The sequence below is a fragment of the Orbicella faveolata genome, unplaced genomic scaffold (genome assembly GCF_042242905.1).
Source record: "Orbicella faveolata isolate gen_17 unplaced genomic scaffold, um_ofav_v1 contig_35, whole genome shotgun sequence".
Classification (NCBI taxonomy): Eukaryota; Metazoa; Cnidaria; class Anthozoa; order Scleractinia; family Merulinidae; genus Orbicella; species Orbicella faveolata.
Genome location: NW_028301564.1, coordinates 5,715,464 through 5,737,311, shown reverse-complemented (window position 1 = coordinate 5,737,311; position 21,848 = coordinate 5,715,464). Strand labels below are relative to the sequence as shown.

Sequence of the window (21,848 nt, the reverse complement as noted above, 5' to 3'; positions counted from 1 at the left end):
CATATCATTTTAGTCCACTTACCTGTGAAGTCGGCAATTTGTGCCTTGGTACAGTAGCACCATATGCAAAAATATTTAGCTGTTGCTGCATTCAGTCCATATACCGTGGCAAGAAATTTCCAATCAGAACAGCAGTACCTAGAACAGAATTTAAGTTAGCATATTCAACAAGATATATGAATATCAGGCTTATTACTAGTCTATTGTGAGTGTGTGATTGTCACTGAATCAACTTACCATGTCACTGTATAATGCACTCCATCAACTGTTACACCATGAGTCTGGAGCTCATTCACTTGTGACAGAGTGGCACCCAGGCAAGTCTGAACCTCATCATAGTCCTCTTTTCCTTAAAAATAAATGTTATGTCTTATGTTAAACGAGTACCAGGACTTATTGATTTTTTTCTGTTGTTTTGAATGCAGCAATCCCCATATATACATTTTTGTATAAGCTTTGGTTGTATACCGAGTGGTAGCAAATTGTTAAAATGACATGACATGTTAAATATTAGCGGAGCTCCGGCGGCCCAAAGGGCCGCCAAGCGGAGCCCCATACCCATATAGGGAAGGAAAGGAAACCCATGAATTGATTTTCTCATGGTTATCATGGTTAGCGGTATTGCTCGTGGGCGCGTACGCGCGACGGCGACGACGACGACGACGGAGTCGCGCAAGATGGCGGCCATACTCCAGCTAATAGGTTGACAGAGACATACACCCTCGGTTTGTAGCGGGAGAATGCCATTTTTCTTCGCGGGATTTTTAAAGAAAAACGATAGCGGAGGTTGATCTAATATTTTTAAGACAGGGTTCCACTGAAGCAATAAACAGAAAGCAAGAATTAACAGGCAAAGAAGTAGCGAAGAAGATCGCGAAAAAGACTGAGCGGACAAGCGCTGGAGAAGGAGGCGAAACAGTACTGAACAATGCCGTGAATTATAGCTAGTCAAGGGCTAGAGAAAGGAAGTGAAATGATACCGAACAATGCCGTGAACCAAAGCTAACGAGGGCTATAGAAAGGAGGCGAAAGTACCCGACAAACTGATTCAGAAGACTGCCAAACTCCCCATGGCCAAGTTCAAAATTCGCGCAAACGTGATGCTGTGCAGCCGTGCAAGAAAATTCAAAAGTCACCTGATTTGGTCAGGTGATGAACAAGAGAAATCAAACGTACCCGAGTGTTTTAGAGAAATTACAAAACAGTAAACGTAGCGGAAAGAAGTGGTTGATTCGTTGGTCTATCGAAAACATAACTTCAGTTCAGTCTTCACAACTTTTGGTGCAAGTTTCTGCCTGGAAGATTTACACTGGCCGAACTGAATTGCCAACTTGCGGTAAGTGACTTTTGTTGTTGCGTTTGCTATGAAAATTAACAAGTTGCCTCGGCGATAGAAGCTTATTTTCAATTGGAATCCATTAAAAGTCTTCCTTATTTGAAGCCATGCTGTAAGAGATTTTAAAAATTGCATCGTTTTAATTTCGTTCGTCTCTAAACAATAACACGTGGGTCGCTTTGGAGGTTGCTGGAAGTTGTAAACAAATTAAGTTTTCTATCGATTTTCGTTGTCAACTGAAGCTTATAACCTCACGTCTAAAAATTAGCTTAACCAAAACCGTACTTGTGAACACGGCCGGGCAAGTTTTGAAGTTTTCTCTGAGTTAGTTAGCACTGCCGCTTCGTAGACTGCTAAAATTTCTTCTTCTGTTGTTGAAAACCAAGAAAGGTCTACAAACCATTTTAAGCCGAAGCGAACAGGATTTGCTAAATTTACTTTTGTTCCTATGTGAATATTTGCATATTGTGATTACAAAGTATGGAGATTTCCTCGTTTTGTTAGTTCGATTTATTCAGTTTGGCGAAATGCTTTTGTGAATTCCGAGGTTCATTTGGTTGAAGAGTGGTAAAGCTACTGCCAATAAAATGACTGCAAAGCTAAATTAAGCCGTCGGCAAAAATACAGACTCTCAGTAATATTCAAATTTAAGCGTGAATAATTTTTAAACTTTAACACCGCAAGCTTAAACGAATTTTCTTTATCCTCTCTTTTATTCGGTCACCTTTCATTGAGAAGGGATTTGCTGTTGATACTCGAGCTCAGATGTAGTGATATGCATCTTGTGTTTATAATGTAGATTTCCTCGTTTTATTTTGTTGTCTGTCCAATCAGTTCGGTTTGGTGAAATGCTTACATAGTCCAAAATGTCGAGTCGACGATTATGCATGGCAATCCTGTCTGCAAATAAAGCTCTGCTTTGATTTTGATTGGCTATTTCATTTTATTTGTGCCATTGCTTTTGGTTGGGGGTACATGGACCCTGTTTTCTTAATAAGAGGTTATTCCCCAACACGGTATTTACACTTAATATGGAAATGTTCCTAAAAAGTGAGATGGTACTAATTAACTCGGTAAATTGAACAGTGTAATAGAAGTTCTTGCCCTGACCATTTCTTGGTAATAAGAATAACTTTTACATACATATATGCACAATTTAGTTGGAGAGAGCGTTCTCCTATCTCCACTCTCTCTCTCTCTCTCTGCTGTCTTCTTCGCACTAATTTTTTATTGACTAACTTATTAAATGAATGTCACTGACTGTTTTCTTTGTTGTGCATGCATACTTTTTTGCTCGTCGAAGAAAGTTTCAGTTTCTTCCTGGCTGTACAGTTTCCTTTCTCCTGTCCTGTACCAATTTGTTTGTGATATAACTTTGTGAATTCTCTATTCTCCTTAAATTTTATCTCATCAGGTTGATAGAATGCACTCTCAGAGTGTTCCATCATTGTCTTCAGTCGCTACAATTTTCCGGAAAAAAAGCAATAGTTTTCTTAATTTCCTTTTACTTTGTGTTAGGACTTTTTAGCATGCCTGTAATTGGCCCATGGGCATTATGGGAGAATAATTTTCAAGTAAAGAATTACCTTCATTTTAGTGTTGAATATTTTAAATTGTTATGAATTGGGCATTTCTTTTTATTTTTTATTTTTTATATTTTTTATTTTAGTCGCACTCAATGTTTTATGATTTTACTGAGGTATACCATGTAACCGCCGACCGGTTAGCTCAGTTGGTAGAGCGCCGGACTTCTGTGCGGGAGGTCTAGGGTTCGAGCCCAGACCGGACCAACACTCAGGGTCTTAAAATAACTGAGGAGAATGTGCTGCCTTTGTGATGACATCTGCAAATGGTTAGACATTCTAGTCTTCTCGGATAAGGACGATAAACCGTAGGCCCCGTCTCCTGCATCTTCACGGTTATGGTCAGCAGGGGACATTAAAGAACCCACACACTTATCGCAAAGAGTAGGGCATGGAGTTCCTGGTGTTGTGGCCTGGTCTTGTTCCGAAATTACATTGGGGGCATCTGTAAAAATAAATCCTCATTCGTTGTAAACTGCTCAATTGCAGTCTGTCTAAGACCCCCGCAAAGTGTTGTAAAGCGCATTGAGCATATGGAAATGCGCTATATAAATACCGTCATTATTATTTATTATTATTAAATGTAAATAATGCACTGGAATTGGCCAATCAGAGTGTGCATTATATCGGCTTTAAACACAAACAATATATATAATAAATGACTTGTATGTGAATGATATTTTTATTACAGAGAACTGGACAGGGCAAGAACTTCTCCTCCTTTTGTGAATTTATATATTAATTCCTCTCAGTGTTGTCAAAATGTCTCAGGAACCTTAATTTCTGATAATCTATTATTTTCCACCATACCTACAGCACAGAAGCTCACCAAATCCTAACTGATAACTAACATGTGTGTATCTCTAGCCTGTGACGTGTGCTACATGTATATTCTGTTACCCTGCCTTAACTGCTAGAAACAATTTTGACAGAGCTGTTGCAACAGTTTCACTTAAATTGAATTCCAGTAACAGCGCTACATGTAGCAGTGTTATTGAGTATGAACTTTATGGAGGATTTTAAATTTCTATTTTTTTATGATTACAGACGACAACAAAACATACATGTGTATACATAACCTAATGTTGGTGTTGGTTACAAACCGTAGTTCATAATAGTCATCCTATTACAGGTAAGGGGGAAAAGTTCAGAGAGTTTAGAACATTTCTTCCCCCAGCACACCTTCTGTCCATAGGTGCAATAATTGAGAGGTTATGTATATATACGAAGAGTAATGTAAAGTTACTGTACAAACTAAATAGCATTAAAATCTGACATTTGAACGCCTCCTTTGCTAAAATTAGTCACGATTTAATTGTTATCACTCCCTGTGAATTCATAGAGATTCCAGAGGCATTAAATTATCACCTAATGTGGAAGTCCTGTCTTCAAGTGAGGGAAAATGACACAAAAGAGTTACAATGAAAGTAAAAAGAATTGTGAATGTTGATATGGTGTACATTATACATCATGTAAAGGTATTTGGTGAGTGCCAAAGGCATAACATTTCATGTATTGTTTTTTCAGGGCAAATTATATAACAGTGACGTTTTAAAAGGTGTGATCAGAAAAATAATGAGTACATTGTCCAGGCAGCACCAGTTTATGGACGGCATATGCAGACAGTAAGAGGAACTGTAAGCACTACCACGTAAGTTAGTTTTATGCTTATGACTTCTTGTTCTTGAATCTTTGTCATTTCATCACAAGGATAGGTAATGAAAGATGCAATAGTTGTTGCAATATATTTTTGAAGGAAAACTTATAAGTCTGCCTATGCTGGATAACAGCCATGTGTAAACTGAATGTGAAGCAAACACTCTGTTAAAGATGGCGCAACCCTAAAACCCAGAAACCGGAATCCAGAATCTGGAACCAAAAACCGGAATCCAGAAACCGGAAACCGGAATCCACAAATCAAAGAAAATAAGTTCTTCAAATATGCGAAAATTGTTTTGCTTAGCTTTTGACTGTAAAAAGTAAGCTGCCAAGTAAAAAGGACCTCAAACTTAACCTTTTTTGAAACAAAAATTCCCCGTCTGTTGAAATCGTGCAACCTTTATTTTTAGTGAGGGCTATGATTATGAGAATCTCTGAGTGAGTAAAGTGCGTCTTAATTTTATTCCAAGCACCTTGAGAGTGTCTAAAATAAGCTTGCTGGTAATTACCATTTTGTTTAATAAGTGATCTTCAATTTACCAGGAGTATAGATTTATCCTTTATGTCTCGTAGATACTGAACAAGATAGAAAATGTCATAGAGAACAGGATATCCGTCACTGGCAGCCCCTTGTACATTGACAGTCATGTCCCCACTTTCGAAGTCCAAAGGCTAACCCATCTGGTCTAAATATGAAATTTGATTTTTCCAACAGATACGAGACCAATTCCAGATTAACACAATTTCCACACTGATACTGTGACAAATCAGCCTTTCATATTCTTGGCGGCCATCATATTAAAACAATTTGTAGAAATGTTGCACACTTACTTCCGTCTGCTTCTCACTTGCTAACAGATCAGACCACATGTTGTTAAAAGATGCTAAAAGACTGTCAGAAACTCACTGCAATAGCCTATAATAGCTTGTTGGTAATGTGCTGCTCACCAGTCTTCTCAGAGCAATTTGATCTAGACAAGAAGCGGGCTCTCACTAGGGCCAGCTTGAACAAAAGATGGGTAACTTAGCCTAGGAGCAGGCTCTCGTGTTTGGGCTAGGGACGTGAGTGGCAAAGCCGCATGAAGGCTCTTGGTGACATGCTAATGCAGAAAAACACTAGACACCTATTTAGCCTGCTCAGACACTAGAGACAGATACTAGAACCTGCTTGCAGGCTATGAGTAACTCTATCCACCCAAAAACTCAGTAACCCTGACTGGATAGTGATGTCCCCAATGGATAGCTTTATGCAGCTTTTGAACAACCGGGCCAGATATATAGCTAAGGGTTGTTCAGAACTAGTCAATAATTTTTTAGCAATTACAGTCTGTGGCTGAAGTAAAGCCAAGAAAATAAATAACAACAAAATAATTTTTGCTCATATTTATTTATTAGACATTGCTGAAGTGAATTATTTCTATCATCATTCATAATATCTGGATTCCAGATTCTGGTTTTTGGTTCTGGATTCCGGATTCCAGATTCTGGATTCTGGATTTCGGTTTCCAAATTCAGTGTTTTAGGGTTGCCCCAGATGATGTATGTGCATATGTTAATCTTGAATAATCTGAAATTTCAGAGAGTTTAAAAATATCATATCATATCTGTGATGGTTCTGAGGTGGAGGGCTGTTAAATGTACATGTAAATGTCTCATGCACGATTTTTCACTCGTTATGATTCAGGAGCAAATAGTTTCTGTATCTGTTGATGTGCAACAATCTACACCAATATTTCAACCTAATAATGTACAGTGTATATTAATTAACCAAATTATGCTGTTTTTAGTTGACCAGTGCTACTGGAGTAATGTGATGTTGAAGTGCACAAATTTACAAACACACCCAGTGCCAACTTGTCAAATATATGAACTGGCCAGACAGTGTAGATTACAAAATTCTCTGAAAGGTAAGATGTTTCTTAAACGTTATTTTGTAATTAATGATTTCTCAGACATTGTTTTCTTCAAGAAAAGATTCATACCCCACATGGAGGTTTTTTCTCTATTAGAGCTCTTGATTCCTGATACTTTAATTTGGAATTTCTAAAGACTGGCCATGAATGGGTGTTGGGTGTGAATATCTTCTGAAACTGCACATTCATTCATTGAGTAAGCAAGAACATCAGTATTTATCCTGACAAACTCTGATTTTCTTCTGGAAGCTGAACTCATATACAGTTGTACAGTTATATGTACAACCAAACAGCCTGGATGACCCTGTGACTGGGACTGTGCACATTGTTGTAACCCTCAATGTTCCAGTTTCTTGTTTGAAGCAAATTGCATTTGCTCTCGAAAGCAAGTGGCGAAGCTCATAACAGTTATGTAAGTTTGCTTTGTATTTCAGGGCAGAGCCTGCCACAGTGAAAGTTGGAGTACCAACCCCTAGCATTTGATTCACTACTAACACTCAGTAAACAACTAACAATGAAGTACACTGTATATCAAAGAAAGGAATTACATGCCTGTTCCTGTCCGTCAATATATGAACAGTTTACAGATGGGGAGCCTGTATTAAAACATCAAAGATTTTCAAAGCAACCATGGCCTGGTGAGATATTTCTGAGGAAATATAAATTTAAGGTCCTTATGATTGCTTATAGGCATTTATCTTTATTGTAAACAATATCTTACTGAGTGTATTTTTCTTGTGTACTAATTGTTGTAGAACACAGAGATCACTGTTATGACAGAGATATTAATTTGTGAAAAGTTCTATAAACAAATGCATGTGGGAACAAATTAATTTATCATGGATGCAGCTTCTGAGAGATCCCCAATATTAATGGAACATACACTGTTCATACATGTAAAAGAGTTCAGTGATTCATTACTTATGATTGTAATGCTTTGTTTGGTTTCTCTGTATTTACAGACAACTTGATGGGATTATAAATTCTGCACAAAGTTCACTGAATAAACTGACTTGGAGGTTCAGTTCTGCAACTTATCCTGTTTGTAGTAATATCATAGCTGCAACATTGTGACAGATACACTGCATTACATTATTAAGAAACACATATTAACTAATTATTTTTAAGTGCCTTTTGAATTAATCAGTTTTTTCTTAGAGATAATTTACTCATGGTTTATTTAAATAATTGGCTTTTTGGCTTTAAAATGACATTTATTGAGCTTTTAAATCAATTTTGTGATAATCTGCATTGGACATGGCATAAATTGATATTTTGCCAACACGAAATGGAGAACTGGGTCTTAAGCAAAGTTGCAGGATTAGCATTTTTGTAGAGAGAAAGGGTTGAGAAATTTGTGACATTCTACAGACAGCCTTGCCATTCGCAATGTCCGAGAAGGTTAATTTGTTCCATTCTGTTGTAGAAATAGTGTTCTCTAATTTATAAATTATTTCAATCTGTTGTTTAAATGATTGCCTTATAACCCCATGTCTGGCTTTGGTGCATATAGGATATTGATGTATTTTTTTTTTTATCCATTTCGCTGTAAATTATCTTAATTGATGTGTCAATCAAAACATATCTTGGATATGCTGGGCTCTTCTGACAAATGTACCTATGCCTGATAACCTTGGAGTGCATTTGGTTGTGTAGTGCAGACAAAATACATGTACATAATATAACTTCCTCTTAGCTTACTGATAATTCTTGGTATAATTTAATCATAGCAAAATTAATTAATGGAACCCAATAACAGCTCTTGTAGTCCACAATGCCAGTCGAGAAAAAGAACAAATCACATTGAAATTGAATACTAAAATTATTATTAGAAGCCTATGCAAGTATTCATGATCAGCTAAAAAAACATATATCGTAATTACCATTCATGTGAGGGTGATTTTGCTTATTGCAAACCCTTCCAGCAGGAGGAGACTCCATACAATAGTGAAGATGGCTAAATATATCTTTGGGGACAGGTTAGAAAACAAAACTTTCCAACTTTTCACATATGTATACTGTTTTGGTATTTTTGTGAGATTTCATTTGGTAGAGATTCAGGGACTGAGTATATTGTAACCACTGCATTTCAATCAGTCCCCACAACAAAAAAATGTGTAAACTTCTTTTGTGTGGGAGTCCCCATGTTAGCTGAGGAAGAATATAATGATTAATAACAATGCCTTGTCTTTCTGAATAAGGCAGGAAAGAACAAGAAATGCCACCAAAAAGCACAGAAGACAGTTCTGTTATGTGATCAAGATTTTTGGTGGCTTCCAAGAAATCCTTGAAATCATGGCTCTATACTTCATAATCACACCATCTTACACCTCGATCTGCTGATGTAATACTAGTTCCGTCTCAAACTATTAAATCATTCGCAATTTACCTCATACAAGTTGGATTATTTTCATTAGTGTCATTCCGAAAAATAACTGAGGTGCTCCACTTTTAGGCTGGCCTAAATCTATATATTACCAGAATATATTGAATAGCCTCTTACCATTATACAAAGCAGTTGTATACTGATGGTCACATGATCCGTGCTTTTTCTCATCCATTATGCTGAACACAGCCATGACGGTACCAATCTTATTGCTCGTTCATCTACCATCAGCAGCAAAGCGGAGATTGAAGTGGTTTCCGTTTGCTTGTACCGCTTCTTTTACACCAGGAATAAGCAGAAGCTGCATGAGAATATCCTTAATGTTGCGATATGCACCATCTGCCTTTTTTGCCTGAGTAAGAGAATTTCTGAATGATTAAATTAAAGAAAATTAAAACTCCTCAAGTTTAGTCAAATAGATAACAGCTGCTAGTTGCTCATTAGTGCCATACTGTGGTATCTATAGCATAGTTGCTTAGTATAAAACAGACTTGTTTCTCAGACATGACTAATCAACATTCAATGGCAGACGAGTTATGGAGTGATTGTCTAATGACTATTCAATTGATTACCTATTACTCATTCCTTGTAATAAGTTAAAAACCTCATTTCTTGGTTATCAGTTTAAATTGTGGCTCACAGTATTGTATGCTAGACATACTTATCACTCTAAATAAGAAGTTGAGGGCACTCATCACCCCTTTGGGTGGTAATTTTCAGCAACATTTTTTATCCATAGTAAAGCATTATATTTTTTATGCCCTTTTATGTTAATAATAAATTCCTCTTGGTACATTTTTAATTTATTGTCTTTTTTTAACCCTTGGGCTTCCTGCAAAGTATCCTCCAGCTAAGTGGAGTTCCATGTTAAATAAATCTTCATTTCAGTCTCATTTTTCAATATCAGCTGTCAGTTAAAATTTCAATCCATTTCTCAGCTGTTAGTTTAACATATTTTTAACATTTCTCATAATCCACCATTGAAAATTTCAGCCCATTACTCAGCTAGCTGTTTTATCTTTCATTCATGCTATAAAAAAATTAAGCCTCTTACCTCAGTGATGTGATGAATGTCCACGGTCTTATTTTGCCTGTTTCTTTTGTCTTTTAGTGCATTGATGGGCGGTATACTGGCTCTGGCATCTTCTGGGAGAGACATCCTCAATTCGTGGTAAGCTTCATCAGAGATGGGCCAAGAGTCTTTGGCCACAAGAACACGCTGGGTTGTTTCTTCCTTGACCTCGTCTTCTTCTTCTTCTTCGACAGAGCCAAGGGGGATAAGAACTTCTTTACCTTGTACACTGAACTTGATCAAGAACATTATAAAAGACAGTATTAGTAAAAGTATTGTGACGAAATCCTACTTAATTTAAACTGATGTTTTTATTAATTGCTTTTTTTTCGAAATGAAACATTTACATCGAGTTTGTACTGGCTGTTAATAAAATAATCCGCGATAAATAAAGAAAGATGGTAAATTTAAAGCTCGGAAATGAAATGTGAAAGATGAAATATTGTGAAAGTTGAAATATTCATCTTTCACAACAATCCGTGTTCAAATTTCTCCACTCTGAAAGCCGTTTCCAGATTTGATTGTTATTCATTCGTTGAAGTTTGCATGCAAGTCCAGATCCGTTAAAATGCGTGTTTCTTAGCAAAATCAGAAAGCTCCTTACTATTGTTAAATTGCGAAAGTACGTAAGAATAATGTGAAAATGTGAATCATTCACAACTGTATAAAGTAAGATGAAAATGAACATACCTCAACTGGGACAAACTCCTCGAGTCCTTGAACTGACTGGAGTACCAACGCCCTAATCTTGTGTTTTTTAGTGTTTCTCGCCGACTTAGTCAACTGGAAAAACTCTTTCCGTCGATCTAAATGGCGCTTTTTCCGCTTGCTGTAGTTGCAGCTGGGCCAGAACCTCGTTCAGTTGAACGACCTGAACTTTTAACAATTCGTTTTCGCAACAAAGTTTCCTAATTTCAGCTTCATACACTTCAACAATTGGTAATTGGTAATGATACGCGTTCGGCGGAGTTGCGACTTTAAACTTTGAGAACATTCTAGCAGAAGTGAAGCTGGATTTATCATCTGTGTTTTTTAGCAGGTCTTTTATATCACTGCCTCAATGCTCACTATTGTCAGGTTATGTTAACCTAACCAACTCGTAGTCAATGGACGGTGTAAATAACTCCAAGTTTTGTAAAGCAACGCTATTATTGCTATTCATTTGAATGATTTTAGATTGCTTTCGATCGCAAGAAACAATCTGGGTTGTTACTCTCTCTCCGCAAATGCTGTAGTCTTTATCCGTTTTATAGATATAAAAACACATAAAAAGAAACCAATTAAAGCCAAGATTTTTTTACTGGTCTTCGAAGAGCGCACGCTTTTATGTTTTCATTAAGGGAGGAGTTTATTTAGCTTATAATTGCAGACTAAGTTCTTAAAACAATGGTATGAGGGGTTTGTAAACTATTTGCAGTTTCAAAGGAGGTTTTCATAGCGCGCGTGCACTATTTGCTGTTTCATAAAACGTTTTTCGTTGTGCGCGACATGTAACAAAGTAAGTCTTGTTTCATAAAACTGCGCGCGGCGGATTCGTGGTTGAATAGTCTGTATAGAAATTGTAAATAACTTGATAAGCTTAAGTTTTGTTAAACAGAACGTTATTGTTGATATCCCTTTGAGTGATTTTAGGTTGCTTTCGATTGCAAGAAACAATCGGGGTGATAACTCTTTCCAACCGCTGTGGCCTTCAATTTTTTTTTTGTTGGCGTTTAAAGAAACCGATTACAGCCATTTTTTTCTAGTCTTCGTAGAGCGCGCGCGCTATGTTTTTATTTTGTTTGTCAATGGTGTGACTTTTTTCTAAAAAAGAACAGGACTTCTGCGTGAATACACGTGCATTAAAATCTATTCAAAGTTTTAAAAGAATACCAATTAACAACACTAACTTATTGCTGTTTACAAAACAACCTTCGCCTCGCGCGTGCCCTGAGACTTTTTAGTGCTTTTCGCGCGCTCACTCTGAGGTGATTAGCAAAGTATTATTCACCTCCAAGCAATCGAAGAGAAACAAAATTGCTCCGCGTGTCGCTTTGGGTACCGAGAGTAACGTTTTGGTCCGCTGATTATTCAGCTTGGGTGGTATATACTAAAACAATTATTCACCTCAGTGTCGGTGAAAGCGGTGGATATTACGTCGCCACGATCCACCACTGTTCACCTCCACTTCAGTGAATAATTGTTAAATAATCAAAGTTGAATATTAACTGTTCCCGAATTTCGCAGAGCGCGCGCAAAGCGTAAGTAAAACAAGCCGCTAATAAGAGCGCAAAAATAAATTGCAGGAAGAGTTTATTCAGGTAATTTTGCAGGAGTTGAAAGTTACAAACTAAGATCTTAAGCTCTTTATGGGGCGAAATTTGAATGCTCTAAAATTTGGTTCTGCTTCAGTTTCAAGCAACAACTAATCAAACATTGTCGATTACCCGTTAATGAGAGCAACCATGGTCCCTACCGGGCATCCCATGGTAGCCACTTGCAACGGAAAAATCTTCCACTGCCACCTCCCCTGGGGAAAATTTGTCTTAAGTTCAGTCTTTCCGATGATTTGAATTGCTCGTATGTTAATCGGAAAGTTCATAAGCTCCCCAGGGCATTTTGAAGCTGTTGCCGCCATTGTCAAAAATTTACCATATAAGGTCAAAATCATCACTGAACTAATCACTTAGTAGTCCGCTTTTCTTGATACGTGTTAAGTGATGTTTGTCAGCTTCAAATTTTAAAAGAAAGCACAAGTTAGAGATGAGTAGAACCTTGAGTAAAATTCAGTCTCTTAGTTTTTCTGCAATGATTTTCGTCTTCTTAAAACTGGTTCAACTAAGCATGTTTTGCTGGTGCGGATGGGGTAGTAGTTTCGCTGTACTGGGAGGCTTTTCTCATTTCTTCCTTCACGAAGACTGCGAAGTGTTAGTCATAGCCTCTATGTCAGTCGAGCAAGCGCGCGCGGGCGAACGAGCGGGCATGGGGTGTGCCAAAAAAAATTGGGGATGAGTGGGGCGGGGGGGAAATCGTTTTTGTCCCACCCCTTCCGAACACCCCTTCCCGCAATCGTACGTTGAACGAGTGGTACGCGAGCTAAAATGGCGGTCATGTGGAGGCAGTCATAGACGTCAATTCTTTGAAAAACATCAGTAATATTTTCTTGTTTGAAGACAGTTAAGCGAATGGGTCCTTTTTTAAGGGGGTAATATGTATATTTAATGAGTGCGTGTACTTTTAAGACGATAGGATCGTGAATCCCTTGGACAATATTTTCGTGCTTTTCTCGGAATAAATTTCTCGGAAAATTGTGGGAGCTCAAGCCTGAGCAAACACGGTAACATTCCGCGATTACATGGAAAAACGTGCATTGGAGCAACAATTGAAAATATTAGTTTTTGTTAACTAATTGTAAGCAGATTTGTGTGACAAAAATAAGCTAAAATTATCTAGGGCAAGCGTCCTTGACGAAGCTACCTTAGCTTTTGTTCAGTTAATATTCCTTCGAGATAGAACTGACGATAGATTTTTATTCTTTGCTGACAACTTTGCCTGTTGGAATTTTACAATGGGTTCCTTGAAAATGTCAAACTGGTCCCCCCCCCCCCCCCCACCCACAACCTGGGGATTAACACTGATGGGTGCAGTAATGTTATCAAAGTCTCCCAGAAACTAAACAAGTTCATTTACTATACATGAGTGAAGTTCTCGAAAGCAGTAAAAAGTGATGAAAAAGAAGAATTCCAGCTTATTTCATGGAACCAACTGGTGCAAGTTAGGGTTTTGCTCTTCATTTTATACCAACATACTGCTTCGGTGCATCAAATTCAAAACAATTACCGACCGTTCCAGTTTCATTGCATGCATGGAGTATATACACATGGGGTAATTTTTTATAAGTAGCTAGTAAAGATAGGAAAACGTCCCATAAAAGAAGTTTGAATACTGTAATCGCCGAAAGTTATAGTTAAAAAGTAACAGGAAACCTCAGCATGCGGTTGGTTAAGTTGTGAATTTTTGATGTATGTGTTGTGGTTCAATTTAATCCTTGGTTCAGATTTTATTTTCCTTTGTTTTTGCGTATGGTAATGTATGATAATGAGTTTGAAAAAAAGGAATATAACATTTGAACCAAGGATGAAATTGAACCACAACATATACGCAGGGAAATTTAAATTGACTATTTTCTTGTGATGTTCCAAATATGGTACTTAACAAGGTGAATATTTGAATCATGATTTTAATGATAACTATAACAAAATTCTCGAATATGATGGGCAGGCCTGATTGAAGCAATGCAGGACAGTGTTTGTGTCATGCCTAATGTAACTGGACAGTATGCATCATTTGCGCACGTCCGGTATACTTTGAAGTTCATTTCGTAATGCATTTCCTTTACAAACATGTCAACTGTTATGTTTTCAAGATGGAAAAGTGTAACGCATAGTTGATTTTTGATGACTTATTTTGGTATATAATAGTTATGATTTCAGTTGATAAATTGTTGACAGTGTCTCCTCAATCATACAGCTGTAAGGATCCAAATTATTTTGAGTCAAATAGTGCTGTTATTGTAAGTGTATGGTCTGGCAGTGTTTTTATTTTTTAATGTGGATTTATTTTAATGTATATTGATTTATATTATTGTAATTGAATTTCCATCAATGATCTAACAATATACATATATATATATGCTCACTAGCTCGCTAGTTTGAGCACTCTGGTAATGGCTTAGATACTACCACATGTGTAGTATTTGGGGCGGCTTTTTAAGCTTAGCTTCCATCCTAGTCTTCAGCACTGCACTGATGAGGCCCAGAAGGCCGAAACAGTACTGTCTACTGTTAGTTATATATATATATATATATATATATATATATATATATATATATATATATATATATATATATATATATATATATATATATATATATATATACACACACACATAGGCAGAATAATATGGTTTTCCAAACGGTGACTTCCAGTAGAAGGATCAAAAGATACCGTGCTTCGATGTGAATTTTAGTTAAGTGTAAGATGAGGCGTCATGAAGCAAACTTCTAACTGTTCCGGCTTTTAATGTGACGTTTCGGCCTTCGGCCTTCTTCAGATTGGAACAATATTTACAAGTTAAAAAAGAAAACGTTAAAAATCCTAGCAAGTTTACAGATTTGCATGTATATATAAGATCAGAAAAATGTAAATATAATTACATAATGCTATAACACCTGAAATAATAGATTACATAACAAGCTAATGTCAACTTACAAGAACGCGCCGGGTGATAAGATTACAACAATGTATCTGCGAGCGCCTTAATTACTAAGTGTATAATAGTCAGTCTAATTCTGTATTGTAACAAGCTAATGGCAACTTACAAGAACGTGCAAGTGATGAGATTACAACAATGTATCTGCGAGCGCCTTAATTACTAAGTGTATAAGTGTATAATAGTCAGTCTAATTATGTATTGTAACGGATGCGATTTTTGGATCTAAATTCCCGTCTTTTAAGACCATGAGGGCTGAGTGTAAATAGCTGGGAGGTCCAATAGGCCTCTCTGGTCAATAACAACTTATCAATATACGCAGCAACCCCCTGGCTAGTAATTTGTTCGATGACGATAAAATTAATTTCGGAAATTTCGTGCCTAGTACAATTAAAATGGACTGCAAGCTCACACGTCTTTTTGTTGGTGAGCATGGATGATTTGTGATTGCGAAAACGTACTTTAGATTCTGTTGTGGTGGAACCTACATACTGCAATTTGCATTTATTGCACGAGGCCAAGTAAACAACGTTTTTGGAAGAGCAAGACAATTTTTGCTTTATCTTGTAGACTCGGCTTGTGGAAAAGCTTTTAAATTTGGAATCTTGAATTAAAAAATTTTTGCAAAGATCACAACGAGTACAACATTTGAAGCACCCTCCCATTTCGTTCTCTGCCTGGTTTGCCCCGTTGTCGCCACGAAATTTAGATGGTGCTAAAATATCTTTGAGATTTTTGGTACGGCGATATGCTGGAAAAATCGATTTAGATGGAAAAACTTCAAGTAATTTGGGCGACGATCTCAGAAGATGAGCATGTTTCTTGATAACTCTCTGAATATCAGGCAGGATAGGATTGTAGTCAAGAACTAACGGGAAAACTCTCTTGACAGGCTTGGCTTTTTTCTTAAGCAATTCTAATCTCAATACTAAGTGCTTTGTCGAATTGTTTGTCTACTAAAGCTGCATTATAGCCCTGGGACTTAAGATACCCTTTGTATTCAGCACACCTCTTGTTAAGAAAATCGTCAGAGGAACAATTACGTCTAATTCGTAGAGCAACCCCATAGGGAATAGCCCTTTTACAATGTGCCGGATGAGAACTTGAAAAAGGTAAATAAAGGTGACTATCTGTAGGTTTAGCATAAATATCTGTCTTAATAAAACCTTGCTGGAGGTGCAAAGTGAGATCCAAGACATTGAGGGTATGCTCCGAATAAACCAGCTCAAACTTGATGGTGGGATAAAGAGAATTGATGTATTCAGTAAACTCTAACAATTTAGGTAAACCATGTGGCCAAATATTGAAAACATCATCTCTATAGCGCCACCATAACATGGGTTTCACGGCACCTTCAGATTTAGCTTTCTCATCAATCAAACCCATTGTCAAGTCGGCATAACTACAAGCGTTTTTGGGCCCCATGGCTGTACCGTGTTTTTGCACAAAATTTTTTCCAGAAAATTGACAATTGTTGGTCTGGAGACAAATTTCAATAGCCTCTACAATGCAATCGGTTGATGGAAACTTATCAGATCTAGAATCAAGAGCTTTTCTAACAGCTGAAATTCTTAAATTATTGTCAATGTTGGGAAACATAGCGACTACATCCCAAGACACCAGCAAGCACCCAGGTGGTAAGGGGCCTTTCTCGGAATTGAGAATTTCGATCTTGTTAATGAAATCTGTAGTATCTTTAACAAATGAAGGTAAATTTTGAGCTAGGGGCTTTAGATAAAATTCAGTAAAGGCCGAAAGTCTTTCGATTGCCGTTCCCCAACAAGATGTAATTAGGCGGAGAGGGTTGCCTTCCTTATGCGATTTTACATTGCCAAAAGCCACTCCCGGTTTTGGTTCCAAATTGGCAACCCATGTGGCAATCTCTTGACTAATTTGGCCTTTACCTAACCAATCTCGACCCCAATTTTTGATCTTTTCAAAATGCTCCATGGTAGGGTCATAGTTAAGTTTATCATAATGGAGATTGTTGTTAAGTTGCTCAAACATCTTATCCTGATATTCATTCTTAGAAGCAATAACAAATCTGGATCCCTTATCTTGAATTCTAAACACATTATCACTAGATTTAAGTTTACTTAAGGCTAACCTTTCCTCTTTCGTCAGATTGTCTTTGGCTCTTCTTAAGTTTTTGGGCTCAAGAATGTCTTTCTTAACATTGTTTAAGAAAAGTTCGACTTCAGGAAAGCTGGACTTTGGAGGCATCCAATTGCTAGTAGAAGGGATTGATGGAAGTCGTTCATCTACTGTTTGGTTACTTTCGTCAGAATCTTTGCCATGATGGAATACAGCAAGACGAATTCGTCTCTCGAATTTGTCCAAGTCATCGATGGTTTTTTGCCAGTTAACATCTTTAGGCGCCGGGCAGAACGCTGGCCCCCTCGCCAGAAGGGATTGTTCAGTCTCCGAAAGTTCACCAGATGTTAAATTGATGGGTTGTAAATCCGGTAGATTCTCATCGTTAGCAAGCGGTAAACTGGCTTGATGCGGATTGGGGTGTGGTGCCGTTCTTCCTAGGAGATTTCTAGTGAAGCGCCGTTTTCTGCTCCTGGATTGTCCAGTTCGGTGGTTATGGTGGACTTCTTCTTGTGGTGGATTGTAGGGTGTGGCCAATGTATATTTACGACGGGCTTTCTTTAACAGATCAAATTCTAATCTCTCCATATGTCCCCGTGCTGTTCTCCAAATTGTTTTAGCAGCAGTTTCGTCATAGTTCTCAAAAAGTTTTTCGCGTTCAAAGTTTAACTGCCTTTGTAACGATTTTGTTTTAGACCATGCTGCTTCAGAAACTTCCCGCAGGATGTTAGATGAGGCTGCAAGCAGATGTTGTTTGCAGGATTCTTGTAAGTTGCCATTGTCTTTAACAAGTTGAAGGTCAAACTTTATATATATATATAAAGTTAAGATGCTTCGAGCCAACAGGGATGCCACGCGCCAGAAGGATCCAAAAGGATTTGTAGTCCAAACCTCGAGTAATGAAATTTGTAGGCAATTGTGGAAAACGAGGACGGACAACTTCGAGCGAAAAAAATATATATATACAGTAAAAAATCTAAAAAAAAGTTTAAGAATTTAATAAAAATAAACGTTTCGGTCAAAGACCTTCATCAGAACTGATGAAGGTCTTTGACTGAAATGTTTATTTTTATTAAATTCTTAAACTTTTTTTTAGATTTCTTAGATTTTTTACTGTATATATATTTTTTTCGCTCGAAGTTGTCCGTCCTCGTTTTCCACAATTGCCTATATATATATATATATATATATATATATATATATATATATATATATATATATATATATATATATATATATAAAGTTAAGATGCTTCGAGCCAACAGGGATGCCACGTGCCAGAAGGATCCAAAAGGATTCGTAGTCCAAACCTCGAGTAATGAAATTTGTAGGCAATTGTGGAAAACGAGGACGGACAACTTCGAGCGAAAAAAATATATATATACAGTAAAAAATCTAAGAAATCTAAAAAAAAGTTTAAAAATTTAATAAAAATAAACGTTTCGGTCAAAGACCTTCATCAGTTGCAGTGCAAGTGAATAATAAATTACAATAACCTTAAATAAGTTTACAGTATAAAAAATGACATCATATTACAAAGATGATTACATAACAGGGCGTGGTAACACATGAAAACGAAAAAATTAACCAATGATAAACAATCGGTGATTACTAAGCGAGATACTATGACAATGCGGTACAAAACTCAAAAGACACAAACCAAATAAGAATAAATAATCGAATATAATACAAATAAGATTAATATCAAAAAAGTAACGCGATTCGTCGAGTCAGCCGAAAGTGTGAAGGGACCCGCGTGTAAAATATTCAATGTTCAAAAAAGGCGGTCCCAAAATCCCCAAACAAAGCCTTTGAAACTATGCCGCGGCAAGGCACAACAGGCACCCTAAACAGGGCCCTTAAACAACAATAATGTAATAAATTCCCCGATGGGGGCCCCTGAGAAAACCTAGCGCTAACAAAGCTAACAAGATCCAAGGTCAGGGCCTTTGAACACCTGAACTAAGATAACCGCCAAATTTGCAAGTTATTTTTGCGCTAATTGTAGTTTATTCTTTTTTTCGAGTGGAATTCCTGACGTTTGTTCAAGCCAAAAGGTGCCAGAGAGAACAACTGTGCACTCCAATATGCCTCTTTAGTGATTAAAAGCTTTTCGATGTTACTTGTATTGTTTGCATTTATCTGCACTTGATCAATACACTGGAAAGAAAAGTCGTTTAAGTCGTGCAGTGTTCTGTTGAAATGCACCGCTACCTCACAAGTCTTTTTCTTGGTCAGCATAGCAGACTTGTGGTTGCGAAATCTAACTCTAAAATCTGTTGTTGTAGAGCCAATGTATTGTAAGTTACATTTCTTACACGAAGCCAAATAAATGATATTTTTTGAATCACAGGAAAGTTTCAATCGTATCTTATAGCTCTTGCCTGTTTGAAAACTTTGGAAAGAATTTGATTCAACAAAGTAGTTGCGACAGAGATCACATCTTGTTCTTTTGCATTTAAAGCAACCCTTAACCTCAACAACCTCTTCAACCTTAGTGTTAGAGCCATAACGAGATGGCGCTAACAACTCCTTAAGGTTTTTAGATCTTCGAAAAGAGGCTATGATGGAATTTGGCGGAAAAAATTCTTTTAATTTGGGGTTGGATTCCAAAATACCTAGGTGTTTTCTGATGGTGCGACCAACATCAGGTAAATTAGGATTAAATGTTGTTACAAATGGAAACAATTTCTTCTCAGCTTTGGCACGAGTTCTAAGTAAGTCAGTTCTAGATGTAGTTAAGGCTTTAGAAAATTGATCTTCCACTAGTTTTGTGGGATAACCCTGATTGACTAGATAACCCTTGTATTCAGTTGTTCTCTCGGCAAGAAATACTTGTTCAGAGCAGTTTCTCTGTAACCTAGTTGCTATGCCATAAGGGATAGCCTTAAAAACGTGTTTGGGGTGAGCACTTGATGGTGGAAGATACAAGTGGCTATCAGTTGGCTTTGAATAAACGTCTGTCTGAATGAAACCCCCGATGAGATGTAAAGTTAAATCTAGCACGTGAAGCTCGCGTTCAGAAAAAACTAATTCAAATTTAATGGTAGGATATAGGGAATTTATAAAGTCAGTAAACTCATGCAGTGCAGGAAGGCCTTGTTGCCAGAGATCAAAAACATCGTCACGGTATCGCCACCATAAAGTCGGCTTTATGGGGCCAGAAAATTTAGCTTGATAATCTATTTCCCCCATGGCAAGATCCACGTAACTACAGGCGTTCTTTGGGCCCATGGCTGTGCCATGAATTTGTAGGAAAAAGTTTTCCTTAAAAACCGAGTGATTGCTCTTCAAACAAATTTCTACTGCTTCTAAAATGCAATTAGTGGATGGAAGCTGGTTTTCTCTGGCATTCAGTGCCTTCTTCACTGCAGTAAGACCGAGTTGATTATCTATGTTAGGGAACATTGACACAACATCCCAAGAAACTAAAAGGGTGCCTTCGGGAAAAGGGCCACTCCTGTTAAGATCCTCAATTCTATTAAGTAAATCGGTCGTATCCTTGATGAAAGATGGCAACTTACGAGCCAACGGTTGCAAGTAAAATTCACTGAAGGCTGAAAGATTTTCTATGGCCGTACCACAACACGATGTGATAAGCCTGAGTGGATTCCCTGCTTTGTGGGTTTTAATATTACCGAAGGCGACCCCTGGTTTGGCTTTTTTGTTAATTATCCAATTAGCTAATTGGTCTGAAATTTCACCTTTTCTGACCCATTTGTTGCACCAACTTTCAACTACAGCCAAATGCCTATATGTAGGATCTTCCTGTAAGGATTTATAATGGAGCTGGTTATGAAGCTGGCCAAACATTTTATCCTCGTATTCCCCTTTATCAATTAAGACGAAACGAGAACCCTTATCTTGTATCCGAATTACTACATCAGAATTTCTAAATTGCTTTAACGCAACCCGTTCCCCTTTGGTTAAATTATCTCTAGCTGATTTAATCTTGCGAGGGTTTATCAAATCACGCCTAACACTAGATAGAAAAAGTTCAAGTTCTGGATACCTTGATGGCGGTGGCTTCCATTTCTTTTCCTTTGGGACTTGAGGAAGGTGACTAGGTGGTTCTTGGCTATCCTCAGGATTGCTTTCAATGAAAAATACTGCTGTCCGCAAGCGGGCTTCAAAAGCTTCCAAATCATCATATACACGCTGCCAATCAACATCTTTTGGCATGGGGCAGAAAGATGGTCCTTTCTTGAGTAGATTGGTTTGGTCTTGATTGATGGACTGGCTTGAAAGGTTGATGGGATCCAACTAATCTGATTCGCTAGCAGTCGTTCTAACAGGCCTCCTGCGCTTTCGACGAAAAAGTTTTCATTTCCTCAGTAGCCTGTGTAGCCCGTGGAAACGACGGTTTTGTGTGGCGGTTATAGTGGGTAGATCTATGGTGTTACTGGATGAAAGTAATTCCTGATCTAACGGAATTGTTTTTAACAACTTTTTTTGCTCGCGTTCTTTCAAAATGCAAAGTAGGTTGAAGTTTTCCGTTTTCAGGCCATTCCAGATATAGTTCGCAGAGCCAGAATTAATGGATGAGAAGATTTG

At 37.5% G+C, this 21,848-nt stretch overlaps 1 protein-coding gene and 1 long non-coding RNA gene across 3 annotated transcripts; one reads left to right on the top strand and one right to left on the bottom strand.

Moving 5' to 3' along the window:
- Positions 1-441: 441 nt before the first annotated feature.
- LOC149102756 (uncharacterized) lies at positions 442-11,193 on the top strand. Of its 2 annotated transcripts, XR_016201853.1 has the most exons (8): positions 442-1,336; positions 3,967-4,051; positions 4,447-4,570; positions 6,366-6,485; positions 6,926-7,129; positions 7,454-7,510; positions 9,989-10,048; positions 10,144-11,193. It is a non-coding gene; the product is annotated as an uncharacterized LOC149102756 (long non-coding RNA). The 2 variants fall into 2 exon arrangements; XR_016201852.1 differs by having other exon boundaries at positions 443-1,336; positions 9,989-11,193.
- A 7,504-nt stretch (positions 11,194-18,697) lies between these two features.
- Positions 18,698-21,575, bottom strand: LOC149102755 (uncharacterized). Its single transcript, XM_089272952.1, has one exon. The coding sequence runs from the start codon at positions 21,474-21,476 to the stop codon at positions 19,293-19,295; it is 2,184 nt and encodes a 727-aa protein (XP_089129078.1). The 5' UTR covers positions 21,477-21,575; the 3' UTR covers positions 18,698-19,292.
- Positions 21,576-21,848: the final 273 nt, after the last annotated feature.